The following is a 25,533-nucleotide window of genomic DNA, read 5'->3' as shown; positions in this document are numbered from 1 at the left end:
CACCGTTATCATTTAAAAACCGAGAAACCAAGACCACATTAAATGAATGAAAAGTTTCAAATTTGGATCAGATTGTATTATGTTTTTCTTTTCTTTTTTCCATTGCACAAAAGTTGAACTAAAAGCTCATGGCTTAACAATAATAAAATAAAAAATTACCAGCAATCAGATTTCACATGTTGCACAGGTATCATGACTCACAACACTTGAGATGTTTACAGTAATTAAAAAATGCCTTCATTATAACAAGTACACTTGCTCTCAAATGCCACAAACAAACAAACAACAACAAAAAGAGTGCTCACAAACTCTCACACAACAACAAAATAAAACACCTTATCATTTAAATACAATTACTAATGACAAAATACATAAATCAACTGAATTTAAAATGAGGTAAAAAAAAAACTTGAACATTTTTACCACTGAATGATGCATGGCGTTGAGACTACCTCCTCTCTTTAAGGCATAAACTCACTTCAGAGAACATGTTGATGCATAGCAATAAGACGCCAGCTGAAACAATGGCTGCACACAAAGCTGAATACACTTAACAAACAAAGGAGCATTTAAAAAATAAAAATAAAAAAAATAACGCCGATAGTAAGTTACTCAGATCTGTTGTTGACCATACGCACAATAACTTATGTTCTTATTCACAGAGAGCTAAAATGACCTTTCAGAAGATGAACAGAATGATCTATTAACTATTCGCTCAATAGCATACTAGGGTATCAGGTTCAACTGATGTACTGTGTATTACACCTTTAAACTAGTAGTGCAACAGCAGATACGAATATAGCATGAATATTAAGCAATGGAAGCATAATGGAAAATACATTTTATGTGGAAGACAAAAGTGAAACCAAGGGATATACTGTTTAATCAAAAGTGTAAGATCAGTTTCTGAATAATCTCATAGCTTGTTCTAAACACTGAAATTATATTGTGCTGCATATAAATTCTACATCTGTATTACAGATCATATGTATAAGAATATTACTACTAGCAGATTTTAGAATTAGGAATTGACTTCTAAATTTCACTTCTAAAACTTAAGCCATCTTTAATGCTGAAGTGTCATTTTTTCAATGTTGGAAAAAAATCTCCTATCCCATCTTAATATGCAAACATCAATTTTACAAGCAAGTCATTTGTTTATTGATTTTTTCCCCCTAAAAGTTTAAACACTGAATTTGAAAAAAACTTTTCAAAACTCAATTTTGTAATAACATATGACTAAACTAGTGCCTTAGATATTACACACTCCAGCTTTAAATCAATATGACTTCTGTCAGTCTAGATGCTAAATTAGCAAAGCGCTCAAAGTATTGTGCTGCAGTGCTGTATGTAGAGGAATGATCATATTATTATAGAAACATTACAACACCACCTTTATGCACACATTTTGTCTGCATTTCCTAATTATTTCTTAAATAATGAAGAGTACTGCATTCAGATCAAACAAAAGCATGTAGAAAATAGGTGTTTCATGGAGTTTTGTAAGAGTAATTATCATAATAATTAAATTAATTGAGGTCGATGTGTTCATTTTACTCTGTCAATTAATACGCAAAGTTCTAGAAAGTACAAATGATAGGAGGGTGTTTGTGAAACTATGCACCACTTATTCTGGTCATGTAAATGAAAAGATAAAAGAAAGAGGAAATTTTTCTAGAAGAACCTTGGTCTCTGCTTTTTTTGTTTGTTAAAGAGGTCAAATAAAAACCTTCAAAAACAAGAATTAGTGCCTTTGTGTTTCAAGCATCTATAGTTTTTGCTTGCCATAACGGAATGACATTAAGGGGAAAAATTAAATAACGAAAGTTTCATCCCGTTACACATCAGTTACAGGACAATACTCTAAATCTCTTGGTCAGGATTAGGAGAAAGGCCTTTCTCTGAGGGAAAGAGACATTTGGTTGAAAAACACAATAATAATTAAACCGTGAGAACCTTAGAAATCAATACAAAAATGCCCAGATGTTGGGGAATGAGAATCCACACGATATAGGGACATCAGTGTCCTAAAGCTTTGAGGCTAAGGACCAAGAGAAGTCCTTAACTAGATTGAATGGTACCACATGCATCAACAGGTCCCAGGTTTTGGATGAATTTAAAGCAAAGTTCGCGGGTCAGTCATTTCTAGCCTCATTTAAACAGTCCAGGGTTTACTCTGAGCCAAAACTATGCCCAAAATACTTCAATTTATGACATTACCTAGTCCAGCTGGGCAAACGTTTTAAAACAAGCCAGCACTGCTAGCTCATATTAAAGTCTGGAGGTCCCAGTAGGTCTCAGGTTTTAGTCCAGGTGCTGAGAAAGTCCTTCAGTGTCTGAGTTTGTATTTAGGTCCTCAGTTATCCAAGCTGTATCTGTCCAGAGTAGATGGTGAGTACAAGCATGATGCCAAACCCTGTGAGCAGCCCTGCGTTCTGGATGGCGAAAGTTAGCAGAGATCCACTTCCTCCGGCCTCCTCTTCTTCACGACTCACCTCATTCATCTCCGGAAACTGCAGGAACAAACCAATAAGAAGACACATGAATTATAAGAGAAATGATCAAATCAACAGCATCAGTTTTTGGGATAACTACATTCTCGGTTTTCATAGTTATCAAGTTAGACTGCTATCAAGTTTCTAATTCTCACCAATTCGGCATTTATTTACATATTCGTTAATTTTTTTTTATTATTATTTTAATGCAGAATTTTCAGCAGTCTTAACTTTTTCTGTCACATGATCCTTCAGAAATCATTCTGATATGATGATTTGCTGCTCATATGATAAATTGTATGCATCCCTGCTAAATAGAATTTATAATTTCTTTTAAAACAAATCCACATTTGTTTATACATCTATGTTTTATTTAACAATTCCATTTAATAGTTATATATTGGCTTCAGGTTTAATAGTTTTAGTAACTAATGATTGTATTTATTAAGAAAAGTCATACTTGCTACAGCGCCATCTCCAGGTAGAATGTATTTTCACATACAAACATGAGGGCCAAACTTTTTTTTTATTATTATTTTTCCAGTTTTTAAGTTTAGTTTCATATTAAATTATTTTAGCTCACACCAAAAAAAAAAAGAAATTATTTTTTTTCTTAATTTTAGCATATTATACAGGATTTCCTCATGTTTAATGAAGGTACATTTTAGACATTTTAAAGACCTTGGGACCTAGTAAAGAAGAAAATGTATAGAATAAGAATAAGTTGATGGGAATATATCAATATGTTCTCTGAAGGTTAATGTCACACAATCAGTTAAATTATCACAACTTTCAAGTTTAAAAATACAATTTATTTTTAATTCTACTGTTCAAATCATTTTACACAGCAATTGCATAAGACTAGCATAACAAATTTGCTCCCAAACATTAGAATTTGAAGGAATTTGAATTATGAATTTTTGTATTGTTTTCCAGTGCAAATATCTTAAGACTCTTAAAGCAAGATGCATTTACTTGAGAAGATAAGTTACATAAGATAAGAAGTCTGTAAAAATGTGACCCTGGACCACAAAACTTAAATGTCTATTTTTTTTTTTTTTTACTTGAGATTCATTCATCATCTGAATGCTGGATAAATGCTGTAAGCTTTCTATTGATGTACTGAGATACAAAAATATGAAAATCTGGAATCTGAGGGTGCAAAAAAATCGAAATACTGAGAAAATCTCCTTTGAAGTTGTCCAAATGAATTCTCAGCAATGCACATTACTAATCCAAAATTACGTTTTTATAGATTTAGGGTAGGAAATTTACAAAATATCTTCATGGAACATGATATTTATTTAATATTCTGATGATTTTTGGCATAAAAGAAAAACTTTTTTTTGGCTATTGCAAAAAATATACCCCAGCGACTTAATATCTGGCAATCGGCTTAGAAAAGTCTAATTAATTCCAAAAGAAAAGTCATTTTCACACTACATTGACAGATTGTTTTTGTGTGTTTTAAGAATAAACTCATTTAATTAGTTTAATTTCTCAGAAAAAAAGCCTAAAAAAAAAAAGTGCAAGCACCATTTAATGCTATGACTTTAAATTTAAGACATTCTGCTTCAAACTCGGTCTTGGAGGGCCGGAGTCCTGCAGTGTTCCTGCAGTCCTCAACACACCTGCCTGGAAGTTTCTAGTATGCCTAGTAAGACCTTAATTAGCTGGTTCATGTGTGTTTAATTAGGGTTGAAGCTAAACTCTGCAGGACACCGGCCCTCCTGGACTGAGTTTGGACACCCCTGCCTTAAATTTCTGAAGTGTAAATTAAGACTTTTCAAGACCTTTTTTTAAAGCTTGCAGAAACCCTGCAATAGCACTGCTAATAACTTCTTTTGCACTTCACTGATCATAGAAACTCACCCTCAGGAATCAACAAAAATGAACGTAATCCAACCCAATCCCAAAGCCCTCCAAAAATGAGGTCATTTAAAGCCAGCAAACGAACAGCATCACATTCTCACCATATCAGCCAATGCAATGTAGAGGAACATGCCTCCGGCTAGAGCAAAGATCCAGTTAGGAGAGAAATTGTTCCCAGCCAGGATTCCGAAGCCCATGCCCAGATAACAGCAGCACGCTGACAGGAAGTTAAAGAAGAGTGCCTGCTGGATGCTCATTCCAGCATTTAGCAGGATTACAAAATCACCTGGACACACAGATGCAGCAGAGCATTTACATTATTACAGACTCAGCATGTTTATGGCCATTTTTGATTGGTCATATAACAGAGTCTGTAATACCCACCCAACTCATGTGGAAACTCTTCACAAAGAATTGCCACTGATGTACTGATGCCCTGAAACACAGAAGCAGTGAAGGAGGCTCCGATAGCCAAACCATCAATGAAATTGTGCAGACCGTCACTCAAAGTGATCATCCATGCCAGAGTACCGATGTCAGAGTATGCCCTGCCCTTAAGCCAATAACATCCACCCGTTCCAGCACCACCTGAACTCTGAGAGTCCTGCGACAGGGACAAAAACACAGGAAAAATGAAGTTCACAGTAAATATCCATTTCCATTCAGAAGTTTTGGAGTTTTTGATTCTTCTCTTATGCTCACCAATGCTCATTTATTTGACCAAAAATAGCAGTTTTCTATGTGAATACACTGTAAAATGTAATTTATCATTACTCCAGTCTATAGTGGTCACATGATCCTTCAGAAATCATCCTAATATGCCCATTTATTATCTGTGTTGGAAACAATTGTGCTACTTCATATTTGTTTAAAACCTGTGGTACTTTCAGAAGTCTTTGATGAATAAAGTCTTTTGACACAATATAAACATTGTTTTTTTGTTTTTTGGTTAAATATCAATACTTTTATTCAGCAAGTACATGTTAAATTGTCTATTTGTAACCTTAGATGAACAGCACCCAAAATAAGATGGAAAAATACTGGCAATGCATTTGATGTCTGCATCTTTAAATCAGATTTTTGAGTGACGTAATATAGAGAGAATGATATAAATTAGTCTGGTACTTAATTGTATCCATTAGAATTTGACTGAATCATGAAACATGTGTTCCTGTGGCTCAGTGGTAGAGCATTGAGTTAGCAGCGCAAAAGGTTCTATACATTTCTTTATTTATACATTTATAATTCATTTATTTATAACATTCTTTTAGCTTCTTCAGGGTTCATGTAGCTCAGATAAGAAAAAGATGTTTTCGATATAGATGTTGCTGCATTGTAATGATTAAAGTTATAAAAACAGTTATCTTTTACCTTAAAACACCTAGCGCACTGATGAATCATGTCCCATTTACATTGTGCTGAAATTATGGCAATTACAAGAAGACAACTCTGAGATGCTATTCCCGTCCTCCGACTCAGAAAAAATGTGTTTCTATGGCAACTCTCACAACATGACTGGCTCTGATGACAGCAAAATGACTATATTATTGTTCACATCTATATGCTCTTGAAGCACATTCATTATGTTTTGGTTTCGTTTACATGACGTCATCAGTCATTATTCACAGATGAATGAAAAAAAACCCTCAGCATTCATAAATTGAGAGTTTCCAAACTATAATTATAAATTCGACAAAGATCTGGAAAGCTTTTAGAAGCTGGAAACTCATAATTACAGTAATAATGGCATGACATTAACATGCCAGAACTGAATAGGGTTTTTAAGGGATATAATTGTGGGTGAGGCGTATAGTCACTAAAGCCCAATTAAGTGAAACGGCAGATTACCACATTTCTTCTCAAACATTAAATAATTTTGTGAACTGGAAAATATTTTTGAGCTAATAGAAATGAGTCGTTTCTTTTATTCCTCACCTGTACTGTCTGCCCAGTGCTGATCATTTTGTCATCTTCTCTAAGCTCTCTGACATCACCTTCCACTCTGGGTAAAGATGCTTCTCCAGCCTCTCCATTCTGCAGTTTCTCCATCACGCCATCCTCCAGGTCTCCATTAGAGTTGGCATAGTGCTCTGCAGGAAAGTGACTGTGGCCGTGGCCATGCCCCCCCTAACACAAGAGACAATTAGATAATAAGAAATGGAAGCAGAACAAATTAGAGGAAGTAAATAATCTTACAAAGACATTTCTCCACTAGAGGGTGCTGCATTAGAACACATTACAATCTCAAAAGCCAAAAAAAGTTCAAGCATAAATCTTCAGATTCATGTAAAATGATTTGCTGGCACTGGCCAAACCAATACAGACTACAACAAAACAGTGAATGTATTTTTATGATTTTATGACTTTTTTTTATGACATCTTTTTCAAACCGTCTTTCAAAGAATGCTATAAAGGAATAGTGAATCCCCTGAGGAGAGACAACCAGACATGCACACACTGTGCATACTGTTCACACATTCCAAAGCAAAACTTCACGAGTTTGAACTTTAAAAAGTTCTACAAATAAAATCCTTGTTGCACCTTGTTTTGATGTCACTGGGAACCCATGTCACAATGACAATGTCAGATAAAGCTGTTTGATAAAACAACCGTTTCATGGTTTACCCCGAACGGATCATTAGTCCAAGCTCACCTTGTCCTTTGGCTTCAAGATCATCTTCAGGACTTTCTCTGTAAAGAAGAACAGGTAGAATCCTCCAAACACGACCGCAGACTTGGACACATAATAATCTTCCATGGGGTCAAATCCAAAGGCCTATATACAGAAAAAAGCATGTTTTAAGTACAATTTTTTTAAATACAATTTTTATTCAAACTAATGTAAAATAATATAGCATTTGTTATTAACCTCAAATCACATAAGCTATTGTGTTTTTATCAACATAAAACTATGTACAGAATGCTGAAAAACATTACAATTTAAAAGTTTGGGGTCAATAAAATAATCAATGAACGAGCACATAATAGATTTGGTATAGATACGATCTAAATACAAACCCCTAATCACTCTCCTAGACACCAGAAACAATCAGAAGGCTTTTTTTTTTTAAACAGTATTCTTCACATTTATTTCATATTTAGTTACAAGCTGTCAAGAAGAGTGAGTATAGGATTTATTTTAGATGGGGTCTTCGTGTAGTTTACTAATGCCTCAGGGCTTCCCCCCACCTATATTTTGCTAGGCTTTTCACATCCAAATGTATTTTTTTTTTATAAAAAAAAAAAAAAATATATTCCCCATAAATTGGGCCATTCATTTATTTATTAATTTGAATATTTCACAGTCAGATAAACTTAAAACTTAAATGTTGCGCTCCAGTTCCATGCCATCTTGCCTCAAAAAATATACATTAAATGGTCATTACTGTGATTATAATTAGTCCGATGAAAACTCCAACAACAACAACGGTTCCATGGATCAATAAAAGTTTATTGATTTTTTTTTTTTTTTACTATTTTCTAGCCTTCCAGCTGGGGAGAACCACTGAGGCCAGAAAGACTAAAATGTGTGTTTAAAGGAAATGTTCACCTAAAAATGAAAATTGAGCCATCAGTTACTGGCCCTCACGTTGTTCCAAAACATACTTATTATCTACTTTAAAAAAATATTATCTAAAAAATGTATAACAACAATATTATACACACACACATATATACATACATATATACATACATATATATATATACACACACATATACATATATATATATATATATATATATACATATATATATATATGTATATATATATATATATATATATATTTTTTTTTTTTTTTTTTTTTTTTTTTTTGCAGAATGTCCAATCTGCTGTTTTGCATGCAAAAAAATTATTCAAAGTCACCCCGACCAAATTCTATTGATCATCTTCAGGAAACAAAAATATTATGCACTGTAAAGTATCTGATTTTGAGAACTTAAACTAGTCTATTTTAATACCTTTTTGAGCTTGACAATTTTTTGCATAAAATATTAAATTTTTTTCTGTATATAAAGTCTGGAACGACATGTGGGCAAGTAATTTAAAAATGTTTCCTTTTGAGTGAACAACTCCTTTAAATGCCAAAATCTAGAACTCTAGAGAGAGTGGATTTAGAACGGTCTTCAGTCTGGCTGTGTGGCACACGTCTATAAACCCGTTTCCCCCACGTGTCCACTCTACCTCTGGGATTAGTTGAAAGAGGGCGTTGGAGTACAGAGTACCAATGGCCAGGGCTATGAAGTACAGCAGCAACCGCTTGTAAAAGGTTTTCCTCATGAAGGGAACCACACTCGCCCCGAACAGTGAACACAGAGATATCACTGTCACACACAGGAAACCATACCCCCACACTGGCCAAAAAACCCCCAAGACAGACAGAGAGAGAGGGAGAGAGGGAGAGAGAGAAGTGGAAAAAAGAAAGGGGAAAAAAGAAGAATATATTAATTAATCAGCTAAATAATTAATACTTGGTGAAAGATTGTTATTCATAATCTCAAATGTGAGATTTACTCGCTGAGGTGAAAAATTAAATTCTGTGGGCCACTGAATGACCAAATCAATTCATGCAACCACGATAAGAATTTTTTACATGAGGAAAATATTTTAATACAATATTAAATCTCATTCATAAATTGCACCGATTTGATGTAAATTTTTTAAATTAATGGCAATAAATAAAAAATTTCAGTCATGCTATTACACTACCATTAAAAATTTTCAGCTTTTTCTATTTTTCAGGATTCTTTGATGAAAAGAAAGTTCAAAAGAACTATTTAAACAAATCTTTTGTAACATTATAAATGCATTAAATGTCACCATTTAATGCATCCTTGCTGAATAAAACTTAATTTTAATTCAAAAACAAATGACTGATTTCAAACTTTTGAATGGTAGTGTAAGGTATACATGTGTTAATGTAAATGTGCACATTTTAAAATCCATTGTTTCATTCACAGAGGAAGTAGGGGGAGGCGGCTTCCTGTTGACCAAATGATGCCTTGAGACACGAGGTCACTGATAATCATTCAAACCTGACAGGATAGCTGAACATGCTCCTCCTATACCTCCTTAAACACCCGAGGCAACAGAGGAACTGAAAACACCCGTATTCATGTTGACCAGCCAGTGAACCATCAACACCCAGCAAACAAAAGGTGTACTTGTAGCTCTGCTTGAGCTATGACAGCACCAACAACCCAACAAAGAACATCCAACACACGATTGGCTCTTCTAATGAGGACGGGATTTCCATACCCAAAGAGCCAGTGAATAACTGTAGTGTTAGCAGTATTCAGGGATAGAAGAACAATTTGAAAAGTAGCGGAGGCAAGCTGAGGCAGCAGGTAATGATCATCTCACAAAAAAAAAAGAAAAAAAAAAAAAGAGTTGGATCAAACATCAAACATTACGTTGACTTAACAATCCAAAACCAAAATTCCCAACTTCTCCTACAGCTTTCGAGGTACAGTGGATTTAGAAAAGAATCACCCCCTTTTAAAATAATCACATTTTGTTGCTTTGCAGCCTGATATGAAGTGAATATCTTTCACTTGTATGTTATAAGTTGCACTGAGTAAATACAGCTGGATAAAACAAAAACTCTGTCCATCTTCATTTCAGGCTGCAAAGCAATTTATTTAAAAAATTTTTAAAGGGAGTTGATTCTTTTCTATACCCAATATACATTCAGGGCTGCTATGCTCCTGATAATAATATACAAGTTCCTTAAGAGTAAATGTCTAATTCCACCTGGGCATATTCAATGGTCCTTTAATAACCCTCTGGAATCTAAACTGGGATATAATAATAATGAGCAGCATATATGTACACTACTGTGTTTTTGAGGAATTTTTTTTATGCGTGGTTATGCAATTGAGGAAAAAGTTTTATGTGTGGTTATGCAATCTAAGTTGCAAACAGCTTAAAGATTTAAAACAAAATCAAACAAAACAAACATAGAAAATGCTTTAATCTGGACCTATTTTTAACTAATTTATTTTTTAATCTGTTTTTATAGATCCGGCTAAAGATTTAATCATAATTTACAAATTTTTAAGGTCTATAAAATGAATTCATATCAAATAAATATAAATAAAATATTTATATAAAATAAAAAATATAAATATCTCTAAAATAAATGAAAATAATGGCTCTAATAAAGGCTTTTTTTTTTTTTTTTTTTTTTTAAACAGATGGGGGGCTAGTGAGACATTGATCACAAAACAAAAGTTTTTAATGGCTTTTATGTGTACTAACAGTAAGATCATGAAAGAAATTAAAGCTAAAACAGAGAAAGAGCATCAGGAAGAGGAGATCTTTTCTGTGGTTACGGGTGTTTTGTTGTGTTAAAAGGGAGAAAACGGTGTGTAAAAGGAGGAGAGAAGGAAAAAGGCGGTAATTCCAGACACCCCTTTGAGATTAATCTTGATCCGCGGTTGATTCAGTGTGTTTGGGTGGAAATGGGTGGATGGATACTGAACCTCAGGCAGGAGCTGCAGGATGGCGGTGGACAACAAGGTTCCGATGGACAGAGCGATGAAATAGATGAGTACTCTGCGCATGAAGCGCGTCCTCATCAGGGGCGCCACAAACACACCAGTCAAAGCGAACGCACTTATCAGAGTCACACTCAAAAATGAGTAACCCCACACTGCAGGACACACACACACACACAACCTTTAATTACATAACATTACACCCCAGCAGACACATCCCACAACATTTGCGTGCATGGATTATAATGTAGACTTCAGGCCGGCAGCACTGCTTTGTTACCATTTATCCCAGTCGGACTGGAATCCCTGGAAGCACAAGATATCTGTCATAAACACACTGCTGAATGGACACGCATGCAGTTTGAAAGAGAATGTCATTATTTGGGAGTGAACCGTGGCAGGTGTGAGTGTGTGTGTGTGTACAGATCATATATAAACTGGCTTTCTCCAAAAGAGTTGCATTTGTTTACAGCTGAGAACAGCCGTCAGCACTTTTCCTACAGAGAAAGAGAATCATTCGTCAAAACACAGATGCATTTAGGAAATATATTTCTTTTCTCATAACCTCATAGGACTCATAACCAACATTAATACAAATATTTGACATGAGTGTGCTTGTACATGTACAACAACACAATGATAACACACTTCCTCATTTACTTACTCCAACGTGTTAGGAACTTTTTCTCACCGAGATGGTTACAACACACTACTTTTTATTTATTTATCTTTTTTTATTGCTCTAAAGCTCCTTTGGGACAGGGTGTACTGTAAGCAACATACAAATACACCTTGATAAATCATAAAAAAAGCTCATTAGAAAAACCCAAATCTCAAGAAAACCATGAGATTTTGTAATGGAATTAATAGATTAGAGAACTGGGCTTTTACCCTTTACTGTGACCCGATAAAATACACTGTTTAAGCATTTAAATTACCTTGTATATTGTCAGCTTATTAATGATAATCCACTCAGTGAAGTGGCTTTCAAAGTAATTTAAAGGAATAGTTCACTCAAAAATATAAATTCTGTCATTATTTACTCACCTTGCTGTCGTCTGAAGAATGACTGGGGTGGCCTCCACAGTTTTATTATAAACTGATGAGGTTTTTTGCGGCATTGCTTTGGCAAAGCATCTTTCATTCGGACTAAAATCAAATTAGGGCTTAGTGCGCTCATTAAACTGCAAAGGGCTGCGCGAGCGGCCGTTATCCTTCATTTTCACATTCACAAAATTTAAGTTTCCCTGCAGTTTTCCAGAAAAATTAAACGAATAATAAAAAATAACAAAAGCTTATCAAAAATAAAAGCATAGTAAATTTACTACTGTAAAAAAAAACTAATATATTTACATTGAAATATTGCCATTTATTTCACAGAGCAGGTGTATTACAGCAATATAATATAAATTAATATAATATTCCAAATGTGTTATGTTTGTTCAACAGAAGAAAGTAAGTCATACAGATTTGGACCTACATGAGTGCGAGTAAACAACAGACTTTATTTTTGGAGTGAGCTGGCCTGTTAAGTTATTGATTGTAAAAACATTCTATGATTGTGCAAAATCAATTTCAAAGTATTCTACCTTTTAATTTATAAGCAATTTAAAGTGTTGTAGTAGAAAGCATAGTACAACAAATACTTTAACACCTGAAAGGATCCCACCGTTGATGAGACAGAACATTTGTGGAGCATGCTACAGACAAACTGAGTTGTGGTGCTCATGCAAATAATGCTGGTTTGGATCTGGCCAGCTACCTGTCCTAAATCCGGTTCCCTCATCTTTTTTGGTGATCACATTCATATAACCATCACTGTACCATGGTGTCAGTACAGTGCTTTTTGTTAAGAGCTGAAAGGGAAAGACTGCACTGAGAACAGGATGCTCTAAGACTCCGTCTCTAAAAGCCAAAATTCCCCTTTTCTCTCCTTATCTCTTGGATTCCGGTGGCACTTCTCCTGTCATTTCCTCTCCCGCTGCTAGGATGTGCAAGAAATGCCAAAACCCAGAAGTGCCTTGTTTAGCAGATAAAGAACAGCATGATGCAAAGCGACAGGAAATATCACTGTGACTTGACATGTTTAACATCTGTGCACCATGTTTTCTGGCTCAAAGAGTCGCAGGCTGATTCAAAAAAAATATATAAATCTGTTATAGACGGTTTGTTTTAAGTTATGGCGAAAACACACTTGTACTGCAATGTTTGTATTAGGGATGGGCGAATCGATCCTGAAGTATCGATATATCGATACTGATGCAAGTATCGAAAGTATCGATACTCAAATAAAATATATATATTTACCAGAGATTTTTGTTTATTAAACAAAAAACAATGCCTACAATATGCCTTCAATTGGACAAATAACCTATGTTAGCAAATAATTGTGTGGAAGGGATTTTCCTGCTCATCTGAACACACACAAATGTTGCAAGGCAGAATAAATCAAGTACAGAGAGCATTCACTCACTTCTGACAGTGCATTTAAATAGAGCTGCGTTTGCCAAGCGTAGCCTATAATAAGAAAGCATTTATGTTTTTGAAAAAGGCAGCCCAGAACATGCAGAAATAAATATAGGCTATATGTTATTTCACAATAAACCTATTGTGCACAATATTGTGCACAATAAACCTATTGTGCAGTACATTTATTTAAATGTTAAAAGTTCATATTGCTCATGTTCTATTCTTTATTGTTAATATAAATCATACACTCTCCGAATAAAAAGGTTATTCGCAACACGCAACAGCCTATTACTGGCAGTCCCTTATGACAATGAACCATGGTAAAGTGAACAGTTTAACTATAGCATTTGTAGATTTCCTTGGTTACCACTACAGTACACACATTTTAACCATGTGTAAACAAAAATATAACCTTATAAGTTGCAATAAAGGTATATAAAATGTTAAAATGCATTTCAAATATAAAGTTAAAGTAGGTATTATTACCCATTTTACTCATAAGAATTAAATACATTTCATAATCTAAAAATTCAGTTTAGAAAGTATCGTATCGATATCGATGATACTGGCCAATAAAAGTATCGGTATTGCATCGAAAACAAAATATGTGGTATCGCCTATCCCACTGTATAAATAACAAATCTCAAATTATAAAGTGCATGTGAAATCATTTCCTGTTCTCCAAGTCCATGACTTTCTCTCCTGAAATGTCCCAGCAGACTTCACACACGCCCATAAAATTCTCTGAACTCTCCCTGCATCGCCTTTTTATATCTGTCGCCTACACAAGGGATATTTCAGTTCGGCTTGGAAAGCACACAGCATCCCTTCAAATCTCCTGTCTGACCGGAGTACTGTGATTGAATCCAGATGCTGGGATCTGAAATATACATGCTTAGCAGTTTTAAAAGTCAAGATCTTAGAAGTCAAGTCTTATTCTGATATGAAAGATTCTTTCAAATTGTCTAAAGTGTTAAGCACATATTTGCCTGGGTTCGATCTATGCCTATACAGTGACATCGACTTCAGTGAATTTCCACTGCATTAAAAGATCATACCCAGGGATATCTTCAAACATGATTATAGTCCTAGAAAAGTAACTACAGCAATATTTCATAACATTAGCTGTGAGCATGATCCAATAAGGTTGACTATTTAAAAGGTTATTTCAATATTTTTCTTTTTTGCATTTTCTTTTTTTTCAAAAGTTTGGGGTCAGTTTTTAATATCTTTATTGTCAAAAGTCAAAAGTACTTATGATGTTACAAAAAGATTTCCATTTTAAATAAATGCTGTTCTTTCTATTCATCAAAAAAAATCCTGAATAAGATGTTTAATGGTTTCCACTAAAATATTAAGCAGCATAACTGTTTTCAACATTGATAAGAAGAGAAAATGTTTCTTAAGCATCAAATCAGCATATTAGAATGATTTCTGAAGAATCATGTCACTGAAGATTACAGTAATGGCTGCTGAAAATTCAGCTTAGGCATTAATTACATTTGAAAACATTAAAACAGAAAACTTATCTGTATTATATATGATATATTTTTGATTAAATAAATGCAGCCTTAGTAAGTGACTGCATTCACATTTAAAAAAAAAAATTGTTAACAACCCCAAACTTTTGGTAGTATACAGCTATTATTTTGTGTGCTTGTGCCATCATTCTAAAAAATAAATAAATGCCACTTGCTTAAACTGTTTTGTTTTCCATTTCAGTGACCTTTCTACACTTCTCAGTGCTCAGAGTTGACTACTCTTATCACACTTTAACTGGAGATCAAGGCTCAACACAAGAGAACACCTGCACTCGTCTGAACCTCTTTAAGTTCTGCTGATTCAGTGTATTTTTCCTACGAGCCTAAATTGCTGACAAAGTCAAAGATTGTCTACAGTGTACAATAGATATGAACTAAACCAGTCTGCTATAAACATGCCAAGACGTTGCACTTTATACTGATAAAGTTTAACAAATGGCATTACCTGGGGACGTGCAGCGCATGAGAGTTTGGAGAGAATATTCCAAGAACTGTTAATAAGTGTCATGATATTTCACAGTGTGCAAAATCTCATTAGAAAGCAGATAGAAGCAAAATATTGCCCTTGGCACAGGGCCAAAATACGTGGCCACCTGAACATCACACCCATATTTGATGGTTGAATTTTTAAGACCATGGTTTGATTGTTCAATGAGGTTTGGGTTTGAAGAGTCTTTTTGCATGGGGCAATTGTGCATAAACATACATACATCTACTTCAAATGTTTGTTTAAGAAATTTGCACAGCTGTGTGACTGACCTTACCCTTTTGTCACTATAATAATTATAGCTAAATTAGCCAAATAAGGGGTAAATATAATTTTGGCCATGTAGCATATAATGACAATATCACTGTGACTGACAATAAAAATTAAGCATCATCCTTAATATTATGCACGGACTTTTAATGGACAGTCAGTCTTACCCTCAGCATAAGTGGGTCTGGGGTTGCTCTCAGACTCTTGGTCCTGTTGGGTCTTGCACGCTTGAGAGTCCAGCTGCTGTATAATAGAAGGGCAGATTTCATGCAGGCCACGTCCATCTATACGAGACTGTTCGCTCATCCCATACACTGCCAAAGTGTCTGCAGCCAAGCACTGAGAACAGAGGGCAGGACAGAGGTTTCAATTACTGATCACAGAGAAGAAGCTTGAATTACAGCATGGTGAGAGCAGGGTTTGTGCTCGATCGAAACCACAGATTTGACTTTGAGGCCTAACAATGCAATATTCCAAGGTCGTACTGAGGATTAGGGTTCAAAATGCTGAAAACATTTTATGTAAACTCTCGGGGGGTCATATACTTCTTAAGCGGTGTTTACAAAAATCAACATCTGAAGCGGAAATTAATGCGCTTTAAATTTTTTAATTAGAATCATGAAATAAAAACAGAAATTAATGTCTTAACATTAAATTGTAAAATATTTTTTGAAAAGGATTCAGAAAATGTTTAATTCACTGAAAAAGCTAGAACTTAATCTTAGGTCAATTTAGGTCACAATTGTTCAGCTGCCAAAAAGAAGTTAAAAACAAACCCAGCAAGCATGTTATTATGTCATAAACATATATTTTGTTTATTTTGAATAAAGACATGCAGATATCTTGTGGTCCTTGTAAATGTTACACACTTAGTCTGATAAATTACAACATGTTACTCTAAGCTTTCTTACAAATTGCGAGGTGGCATAAGCGATAACGCCTGATAAAACACTTAATGACATGAGTACACAAATGCTAAACCAAAGACAAATATTTGTGGCTTTGCACTTCCGCAACACTCTGGCAGTTAATATTCTAAAACCAAGAATTTTAACACTACATGGCCACACACATGTAAGCTACCTTTCAAAAAGTGTTTTATTAATTAACTTTTATTCAGCACAGATGCATTAAACTAATCAAAAGTGACAGTAAAGCACATTGCAAAAAAAAAAAAAAATACTTGAGCATCAAATCAGCATATTATAATGATATCTGAAGGACCACATAACATTGAAGACCGTGCATAAGAAATACATTTTACAATAGAAAACAGTCATTTTAATTTGTAATATATTACAATACTATTGCACTATTGTAGTTTTAGCAAATAAACATCCTTGTAGCGCACAAGACACTTTGCTGAAAAACATTTTTTTTAATCTTACCAACTCCAATCTTTTAAAAATATTTTAAACATCTCTTACAAACCAAAGAATGTGAACCGAAGCAGGAAAACATGACTTTCAGATCAAGTACAGAGGAACTTTCCTCTCCTCTAAGCTCCTTGACTCACCTTAGATGCGTTGGTTTTGGTGGGTTGTGTCTGCGCAACATGGTCTCCAATCTGGTCTCCATTTAAGCGCATGAGGAGCGCTCGCAGCTGAGGGACAGAGATGCTGGTGTTGTCGCCATAGCGTGTCAGCAGCTCCTGAAGGACTTGCGTAGCAGACGGTCCATTCTGACCACTAACATCTGCTACTGGCCATTGCAGCAGGCCTAGAGTCAGGGTCAGGCCAATGGTCAAGGTCAGCTGTTTGCAGCCATTGGCTTGTCTCAGGGTCATGACTCTACCAGCAACACGTCGAGCACTATATTCAGAAAGACATGAGGTAAGAAAACGAGGTAAATTAATGAAAATTGACTTCTTTATCCCACCACATACATAACCATACACTATGACTAGAAAGATATTATCTAATTAGCAGACACAATTTTTTATTTTATAACGCATCATTAAAAGTTGCAAATAATGAACTAAGATTAACAAATGTAGTCATTGTTAATTCATGTTAACTAATGTAGTTAACTATTGTCAAGTGTTACGGAACAATAATAACGAATCAGTCGATATATAGGTAGTCCATGTTTTAGGTTAGATCAAAATAAAAAAATAAACAAAAAAGACTAAAGCGAATATTAATACTCCGTCCGCCTTCTCATCTGTGCCATTTAAATTAAATGAACTTTTTAAAGTTCAATAATCATATGAGGCTGTATCACTGTTTTTCCATAAATAAATTCATATATTTGTTATAAGTTACCGTATAAGTTAGAATGTTTAATAAATTTTATTCACACTCGTGCTCCTAAATACATTTTCCAGTTCGCACATCTATTTTTAGTCGCAAATGTGAGTAAAATGCTCGCACTGTCAAGCCCTGAGTAAAGGAGCTGTTGAGAGGCAAACAGAACAGGTTTTCTTCAACAGAGACAAATTATTCAAGCACTCTTGGAAAGACACGGAGACTGTGTCCGCAAAGGTCCTGATGGATGAAAGGCCATGATTTTTTTAACCATGAGAAGCAAAGTTCCATTTTAAATGAATGAACTCCTAGTCCTAACATTTGAGTCACAAACACGGGATAATTGGCCCCAAGTGGGAGGCCCTTCGGAACAGGTCTCAAAGGCCACTGACGCAGTGGGACAGAGCAAACACAAACTAGTCATTACCAAGAACGTGAAGCGGCAAGGAACATTACCATCGCTGAGTGCCTAATACTAATGACTATCTTGGAGATTTACACAACAGCAGATTTCAAGCAAAGTAACCACCACAAAAGCAACCTAGAATGGGGACAGTTATTTTAAAAATCCAATGACAGAATCTTTGATGATGTATCGTATATCAAGTGTAACACATTAACCCTCATGGTGAAATGCAAAAAGGCAAGTTCAATAACAATAAATATGCAGAAGTGTACAGCAGAATATTCATTGTGATGAATCATGAAAAAAATTAAGAATGCAGGTCCAAAAAAGCAAATCAAATATTTTTTTGTGCGTTTCTGTCCATATCATTTAAATATTCTCACCTGCTTTAAATTAATATTAAATTTAGTGAGAATATTTACAGAAAATCACAAATAACAGCAGCTCTCAGCGGATGCCATTTCTTATTTGGAAATTCTTTTGGATGGATTGTGTTTTGTTTCATGATGTTAATAATAGATGTCCAGTAAACTACAGCCAAAAGAAACACAAAGTATCAAATATATGGATCATTTCAAGTCAGATTTCTTTGATAATTTATATATTAGTGTTAAAAGATTAAGACCCATAAATAAAAATAAATTTGAATAACATTTCACAATCATGCCTTTGTATTCACTTTATAGTCTGACACACGACTCGTTTACAGTAGGTTAAAGAGACTGAATATACTAATGAAGTGCCATTAACCTTTCACAAAGGACCTTCAAGAACCAGAACTCAAAAATCAGCCACCTCGCTTAACCTTAACTGGCCAGATCTTTGAATGAATGTGAGACCGTATCTTCGAAGGATCACTCGAAAGTTTGCTTGAGAAAAAGAAGTAAAACCTGTTCATTTGTCAATACCGATTGCCATCATGTAGATACGAGAAAGTGAATTATTCCTTTTTAATCTGATTTCATGCTAAACATCAGGGAGAAGTACAATATTTATTCTCCAGCATTATACGCTGATAATTCTGACTCACGGTCAGGGTGTAAATGACAGTGTGGGTGTAAAAGTGTCAAAAACAGCAGGGTGTGTGAAGGAGAGGTTAACCGCACCATGCTGATGTCGACTGTGGTATGCGGACTACGCTTATGTGTGTGGTTTGAAGAGACAGAGGAAATATGATCCTCTTATTATTAATATATGAGGGCCACCGAATGGCAAGGTGAGCTTTTAGAACAGCACACAAGTCTGATTAGCTGACAGTTCAACTGCTGTCAAATAGGCCATGTATAATAATAATAAATATTTACACAGTAGAACAACCTTGCACAGTCGCAGAGACTTTTTTTTTTACGTTACAATTTCGAATTTTTTCTCACATTGCAGAAAAATAGTCTGAACATGCAATTACAAGTCAGTCCAAATTGTGAGATAAAATCCCGTAATTAGCTTTTTATTGTAATAATTATATGGCGGAAATAGCCTTCCATACATTCATGTTTTCTTGGCTTTTAAAAAGCTAAATCCTTAGCCCAGCTAAAAACAGCATTTAGCCTATACTGGAATAGGCAATCACATCTCAACACTGTCACAGTACACTGATATGATTTCCATCAGCAGCATTGCATCTAATAATGGCAGAGGGTTATAATGACCCAGTCTGAAGAGATCCTTGTGGACTGCTGCTATTTCAGGAGACAAGATAAGTCAGAAGAATGTCTAGTATTCAGTCTAAAGGGAGATTGTCTATAGCCACTGCATTTGCATCAAGAAGGATAAGTAATCACTGAATGAGACTTGATGAATTTATGGATTGATCACAGCTCAGAGGTCACTCAGAGCTATGAGAGAAACAATGGTTCTACAATGAAATCTCAGCGCCATTATTAAACCTGTCGCATACAAAGCCAAGCTTTGAGATCCATCCTGTGCTCAAACCAGCAATAATAAGCATCTTAAATCAATATACTGCAAGTTTATGATCATTAAGTAAGAAGTAGCACTGAGGTCTTTAAGAAATAACTTTCAAAAGTTTTGTGCTAAAATAAAGTTCAACAAAAAATGTACATGCAAAAATGTTAAATATTAATAATTTATAAGAAACTATGTTCAACAATTTTAGTATAAAACAGGGTATCAGTTTTTAAAAACAAATTTAAGACACTTTTAACACATGCACATATAAAATATGACCATACAGAACAAACAATATCAAAATAAATCATGCATCTCCGAATATTTTGCAATCAATATACGTATTGTTAATTGGTTTATATACTAATATCAATACATATGAATTAGAAGATGACTGATGTTGTATTTTTCCAATAAGATAATAATGAGTTTAAGGTGCCATGCTTATTTTGTTAAATCAGCCTTCTTTTGTATAAAAAGGTTGTGATTAATAATAAAATGTGTTGATGATTTAATCATCACATTAGGTTATATTGTGATTCCTGGTTTACTTTCCCATATTTAAGACCTCCTAAAATGATAATTAGCACTTTTGTTATACCATTGAAGATATGTAAGACTTCTTAAAACCTTAAATTTGACTAAAATTGATTTTAAAAAAATTTAATACTTGAAAGAACCTACAAGAAGCCTGTAAAAACACTGATATGACTTTTAGAAAACACTCAGGCTAGTCATGGTGAGGCAAAAACTAGTGACCAAAGAGTGAGTTTCTACAAGTTAAAAGGTTGGGCCATTCACACTCAAAGAGCACACGTATAAGGCCACCTCACATACAGATCACAAAATCAGGCGTGTGCTGTGTGTAAACTATTGTGCAGCAAGTGTCCCATTGTAAAAACAAAAATGCACTGTATGATCAAACATTTAGGTGGGATCATTTCATTAAAAAAAAAAAAGGTAAGAGTTACCTAAAGAGGGAAAATGCCCTAATTTTCAAATAAGAAAATCAGCTGATTGGAGCAGCACTATTAAGATTTCTACATGAAAGAAAGAAGGCATCAAAAAGATCAGTATTGGTAGGGATCGGTGATCGGCTCAAAATATCTGGATCGGAGCACCCTTAACAGAGGCTTTTTAAACACACACTATATCTGAAAGTGTCTAGATTAGGAATGCAGGCTAACCTGAACACTAGTGGAAAAGAGAGCAAATCTTTCCACTTGACAGGCATTGCACTCTGCTGACATGGCAGCTTTTATAGCATGACTACCACAAGGAAGAGGTAGACAACTAGACACCTGTTGTAAAGCAGACACTATAAGAATACAGGAAAACAATAGACGGAAAGAGGCTATGATCTCTAAAGAAAGCACTAGAAAGCCTTTCAAAGTTCAGCAGAGGAAGTGTGTACTTTGCCTTTATGGAAGATGTGCAATAATACTCTTTGCTCCAAAACAACCCGATCCAGCCAAATATGAGAAAAGCAGTTTAAGCAGCAGAATTCAGGCTTGGATTAGAATAGCTGCTACAAATCACACACATGCCTGCTGGCTGCTTTACAGTGACACCTTTTTTTTTTTTTGACACTGTTGTTTGGCTGCGCAAGCAACACTAATTTCTAGTAAAAGTGTAGTATATAAAATATATCCTCATATTTCAACCACAAACAAAACATTTATCACAGAATAAGATACTGACAATATTGGGCACCACTGACTTTCACTGTACAAAAAAAAAAAACTTTTTCAAAATATCTTATCCGGGTTCCACAGAAAGTCACACAGGTTTGGAATGACGTAAGGGGGAATACATGATTACAGAATTCAATTGGATGAACTACATTTTTAAGGTTAGAAAACCAACACTTCAGTGCATACATGATATGGACATAAATAATACCTCAAATCATGTGACTTATTGAGTTAAAATTCAAACAGCTTAAGACACAGAGTGCAATCAAAATGTGTTGTGATGCAGAAAAGCAAGTTACTACTTGTACTACTGAACAAACCCTCTTGAAGGTCATAAGGAATTTGAGAGCTATGACTGTTAAAGTAGATTTGCTGACTGCAGACAACTTGAATACTGTTGCTGACAAGACTTACAATCCTTTTGCATGCTGACAAGACTCTGGCATCATTCAAAGCAAATATGAACATTTTTGGAATGGGCGCTAACTCACATATTCACATTTTTTGAATGCATAAACAATGTTAAAAATCAGGTTTACCTGCTGCTCATACGTCAAAGAAGTTCTCTTTCAGCATTAAACAGCTGGTGCAATTGACACATGCAGCCCAGGACGTTTCAAATGCCCAAGTCCTCAGTGATCAAAGCCTCTTTATACAGGAGACAATGAGGTTAACAGAGTCACTGCAAATTAAATCATCAGACCTGTCATTAAAGAAAATGATGTAATGCCAGAGATCACTTCCCTTCAGCTCAAGGGACCACCTCGGAAATAATTACCACCAACAAACAGGCATCAACAGCCAGCATTAATTAAACCCTTGCCTAACCACTAAGCTGGAAAAATGGATAATAAGTAATTTTGCTGCCTTCCACACCCTACGTCAAACCTGACAAACCTTCAGGGATTTTGTGAGAATGTTTTGGTCACTGAAGATGCATCAGAGGAGTAATCAACAGGGTGATTACTATAATCATGGTTATCTTTATTTTTATACCAGAAAACAGACAAAAGTACACATTCCCTCTTACATGTCAATATAAATAAAGAGCTATTAGTCACAAAAGGTTATTATATGATCATATTATTATTATCATGGTTCTGATACATTTTTGAGCAATAGATTTCCATAATTCCAGTTGTCCATATTGTTGAACTTTGCAAATATCCTTTTAAAGATTCTCAAAAAAAGCAATTTCTAGATGACGAAAAATGTAAGGAGAAACATTTATATTCACTGTAAAGTAAAAAAAAAAAAAAAATCAGTATATTCTGTACAAACATTTCCTAATTAATTTTTATAATTGCATTTTCTGTGCCCTCTGATGCATCTTTATTGTTATTATCATCATCATTAATGCTATACTTCATAGCAAAGCTTTAGTCATACTTCAAAATTATTTGGAGATAAATAAATATTGATATATGAATATCTATGGACCTAGATGTATCAGTCTGGTGAGTTTACTGGTCAACAAGTTACATTTCACATTTGTGAAAAGTTGCAATTTATTTCATCAATTTAAGATCAAATTTTCAGTTTTCATATTTTTGTGAATATTAAGCATTACAATAAATGTTCATCAAATTCTTATTTGCAAAAAAATAAACCGCTTTATTTCTACTTTATATGGCCTTCTTCCACCTCTATATCTATCCGTTTTAACAGCAGCACCTAAAAAAACTACATGATACCATTACACTTTATAACGCTTGACATGTTAACAGTTAATGTACAGAATGAAAGTTACAATTACATTATCGTTATTATCATCATCGTCGTTACTATACCGTATTTAAGACAACAAATTAAGTTCACAACAATGTATGACAGCCTGGTCTTATATAATAATGATCGTTTTACAACAGGAGTAACAAAACAAGTGGGATTGACTTCGGCTTATAGATCGCGGTTGGTCAGCAAACTGCAGCGTAGGACCTGAAATCTTAAGAGTAGCGGTACTGATGCATGTCTGTGTACTCATACAGCTGCGGGTCATAATAAACATTAAATCATCCCTGCTAACAACAGGCCATCTATAATCATCTGTCTGGTCACAGCTTCGAACACGCACACATTCCCTGCTACCCGTAATCACGCAACTGATGTGTTGCCTGTAACACGATTTAACCTTGCAAGGATCTGATGAGTCTCAGTAAAAGCATCAAACCTCACTGACGTGGTTAATGGTTAGCCGACTAGCCAAGACAATTTAAATAGATGCCGCTCACCAAATTTGAGAGCTCTTGATCTATCGTCGCGTGACAGGTTCGTTATCTGACAGGTCCAGAATGAACGGAGGAACATAGGGGTAAACCGTTTAAAACCGAAAGACCGGATAGCTTTCTGTTTTTTCAGTCTTGACCCATTCACAAGACAGCAGCGTGGAACTAAAACACAGTGCGGGGGGAGATGGCGTCATTATTGAGCGCCGCCCCGCGGAATCACGAATTCTACTTAATATTCAGCAGCCAAAACCTTCGCCATTGGAGGGCGAGAATGTAAGCTGATTAAATATTCATTAGTAAGCATCTCCCATTGGTGTAATTTCGGAACAACCTATTTAATATCCATAAAAAGGGCTTTTGGGTTGCGCTAGTACCACCATACAAAGGTCAAGAGAGTTTGGATTATATTTTAATACTTTGAATCTAGTCTACGTGAGCAGTTCAGCGCTCTTACCATTAAGGGAGTTAGATGTAGTTAGAAGGTAGATTATTTAAAACAATTGAAAAAAAAATGCTCACAGTTGGTGCACGTGGCGAATCTCTCGTTTTCAGTTCATCATGCTGCTGGTCTTTAATAATTTACTAGTCAAAGTGTAGTCCTTTATTTTCGTCTCCGATCCTGTCTCTGACGCAGTGGATTTAAAAAGTTGATATTGTCGGCGGTCTCCCTCTATCACCTAGAGCAGCAGCGCGCGCCGCGCCGCGTCAGGCACGATTAAACGCGAGGCAGCCGCCACGCTCCTGACACGCAGCAGAGACGCCACGCAGCCAGACAACCTAATAAGCGTCTCAGCTGGCGTGTCGGTTTTTAATTCGGCCCCCATGTTAACAGGTTAGAGCTTGCAGACTATGGCAAGCTAAAGTAGTCACAAACGCCTGAAGTTTGCAAATTGACACTTCAAAAGCGTGGGATTTTACAGCAAAACGCGCGTCCTTGACGCGTGATTTCCAGTAAAAACGCGCGATCTTAGCGTGCGCTTTGGAGTCACCAAAAACGCGCGTTTTTGACGTGCGTTTATCATAAAAGAAACTGGCGTCCAAGGCTTGCGTTTTGAGTCAGACAAAACGCACGTTTTGAACGTGTAAACAGGTCAACCAAACTGCCTGTGTGACATAGACCGTAAAAGAAATGGACACAGCAACCCCATTGGAACTCAACTGAGACAATTGAAGCCCATTTTTTAGCACTTCCGTTTCTGACGTGCAGACTCAAATGAAGCTTGAAGAGGTCAGCAACCTGTCTGACAGATGTAAATCCTCTAGTAGCTGTGCGTGCAAACTGCCATCGTTAATCTTGCAGAGACGGCGAGCTTGAGCGGGGAGTTCTTTGGCGTGAGTGAGCAGGAGTAAGTATTCAGATTATTTTGTAAATTATTTTAAAATGTAACTCCAGTACGCCATATTAAGTTAACTGCCTGC

At 35.3% G+C, this 25,533-nt stretch overlaps 1 protein-coding gene across 4 annotated transcripts; it reads right to left on the bottom strand.

Moving 5' to 3' along the window:
- Positions 1-54: 54 nt before the first annotated feature.
- On the bottom strand, positions 55-24,886 carry slc39a14 (solute carrier family 39 member 14). 4 transcript variants are annotated; one of them, XM_026244776.1, is made up of 9 exons: positions 24,634-24,886; positions 17,149-17,443; positions 15,800-15,971; positions 10,851-11,020; positions 7,021-7,143; positions 6,303-6,494; positions 4,752-4,971; positions 4,469-4,653; positions 55-2,513 (listed from the first exon to the last, which is right to left on the bottom strand). In XM_026244776.1, exons 2-9 carry the CDS (start codon positions 17,416-17,418, stop codon positions 2,361-2,363), a joined length of 1,485 nt encoding a protein of 494 aa, XP_026100561.1. In that variant the 5' UTR covers positions 17,419-17,443; positions 24,634-24,886; the 3' UTR covers positions 55-2,360. The 4 variants fall into 4 exon arrangements, with proteins under 4 accessions (XP_026100561.1, XP_026100552.1, XP_026100543.1 ...); XM_026244767.1 differs by lacking the exon at positions 24,634-24,886 and adding an exon at positions 24,118-24,295; XM_026244758.1 differs by lacking the exons at positions 10,851-11,020; positions 24,634-24,886 and adding exons at positions 8,551-8,720; positions 22,426-22,573.
- Positions 24,887-25,533: the final 647 nt, after the last annotated feature.

Source organism: Carassius auratus, chromosome 5 (assembly GCF_003368295.1).
Source record: "Carassius auratus strain Wakin chromosome 5, ASM336829v1, whole genome shotgun sequence".
Taxonomy (NCBI): Eukaryota; Metazoa; Chordata; class Actinopteri; order Cypriniformes; family Cyprinidae; genus Carassius; species Carassius auratus.
The sequence above is the reverse complement of the archived record's forward strand: the minus strand, read 5'-3'. Positions and strand labels throughout refer to the sequence as shown.

What these genes read in the sequence shown, in the direction of transcription:
- slc39a14 (XM_026244758.1), bottom strand. An exon ending in CAGACCCACTTATGCTGAGG is followed by an intron (nt 8,721 to 15,799) that starts GTAAGACTGACT and finishes TTTTTTGGCCAG; the next exon opens with TGTGGGGGTATGGTTTCCTG. An exon ending in TCTTGAAGCCAAAGGACAAG is followed by an intron (nt 6,495 to 7,020) that starts GTGAGCTTGGAC and finishes CTCTTGTGTTAG; the next exon opens with GGGGGGCATGGCCACGGCCA.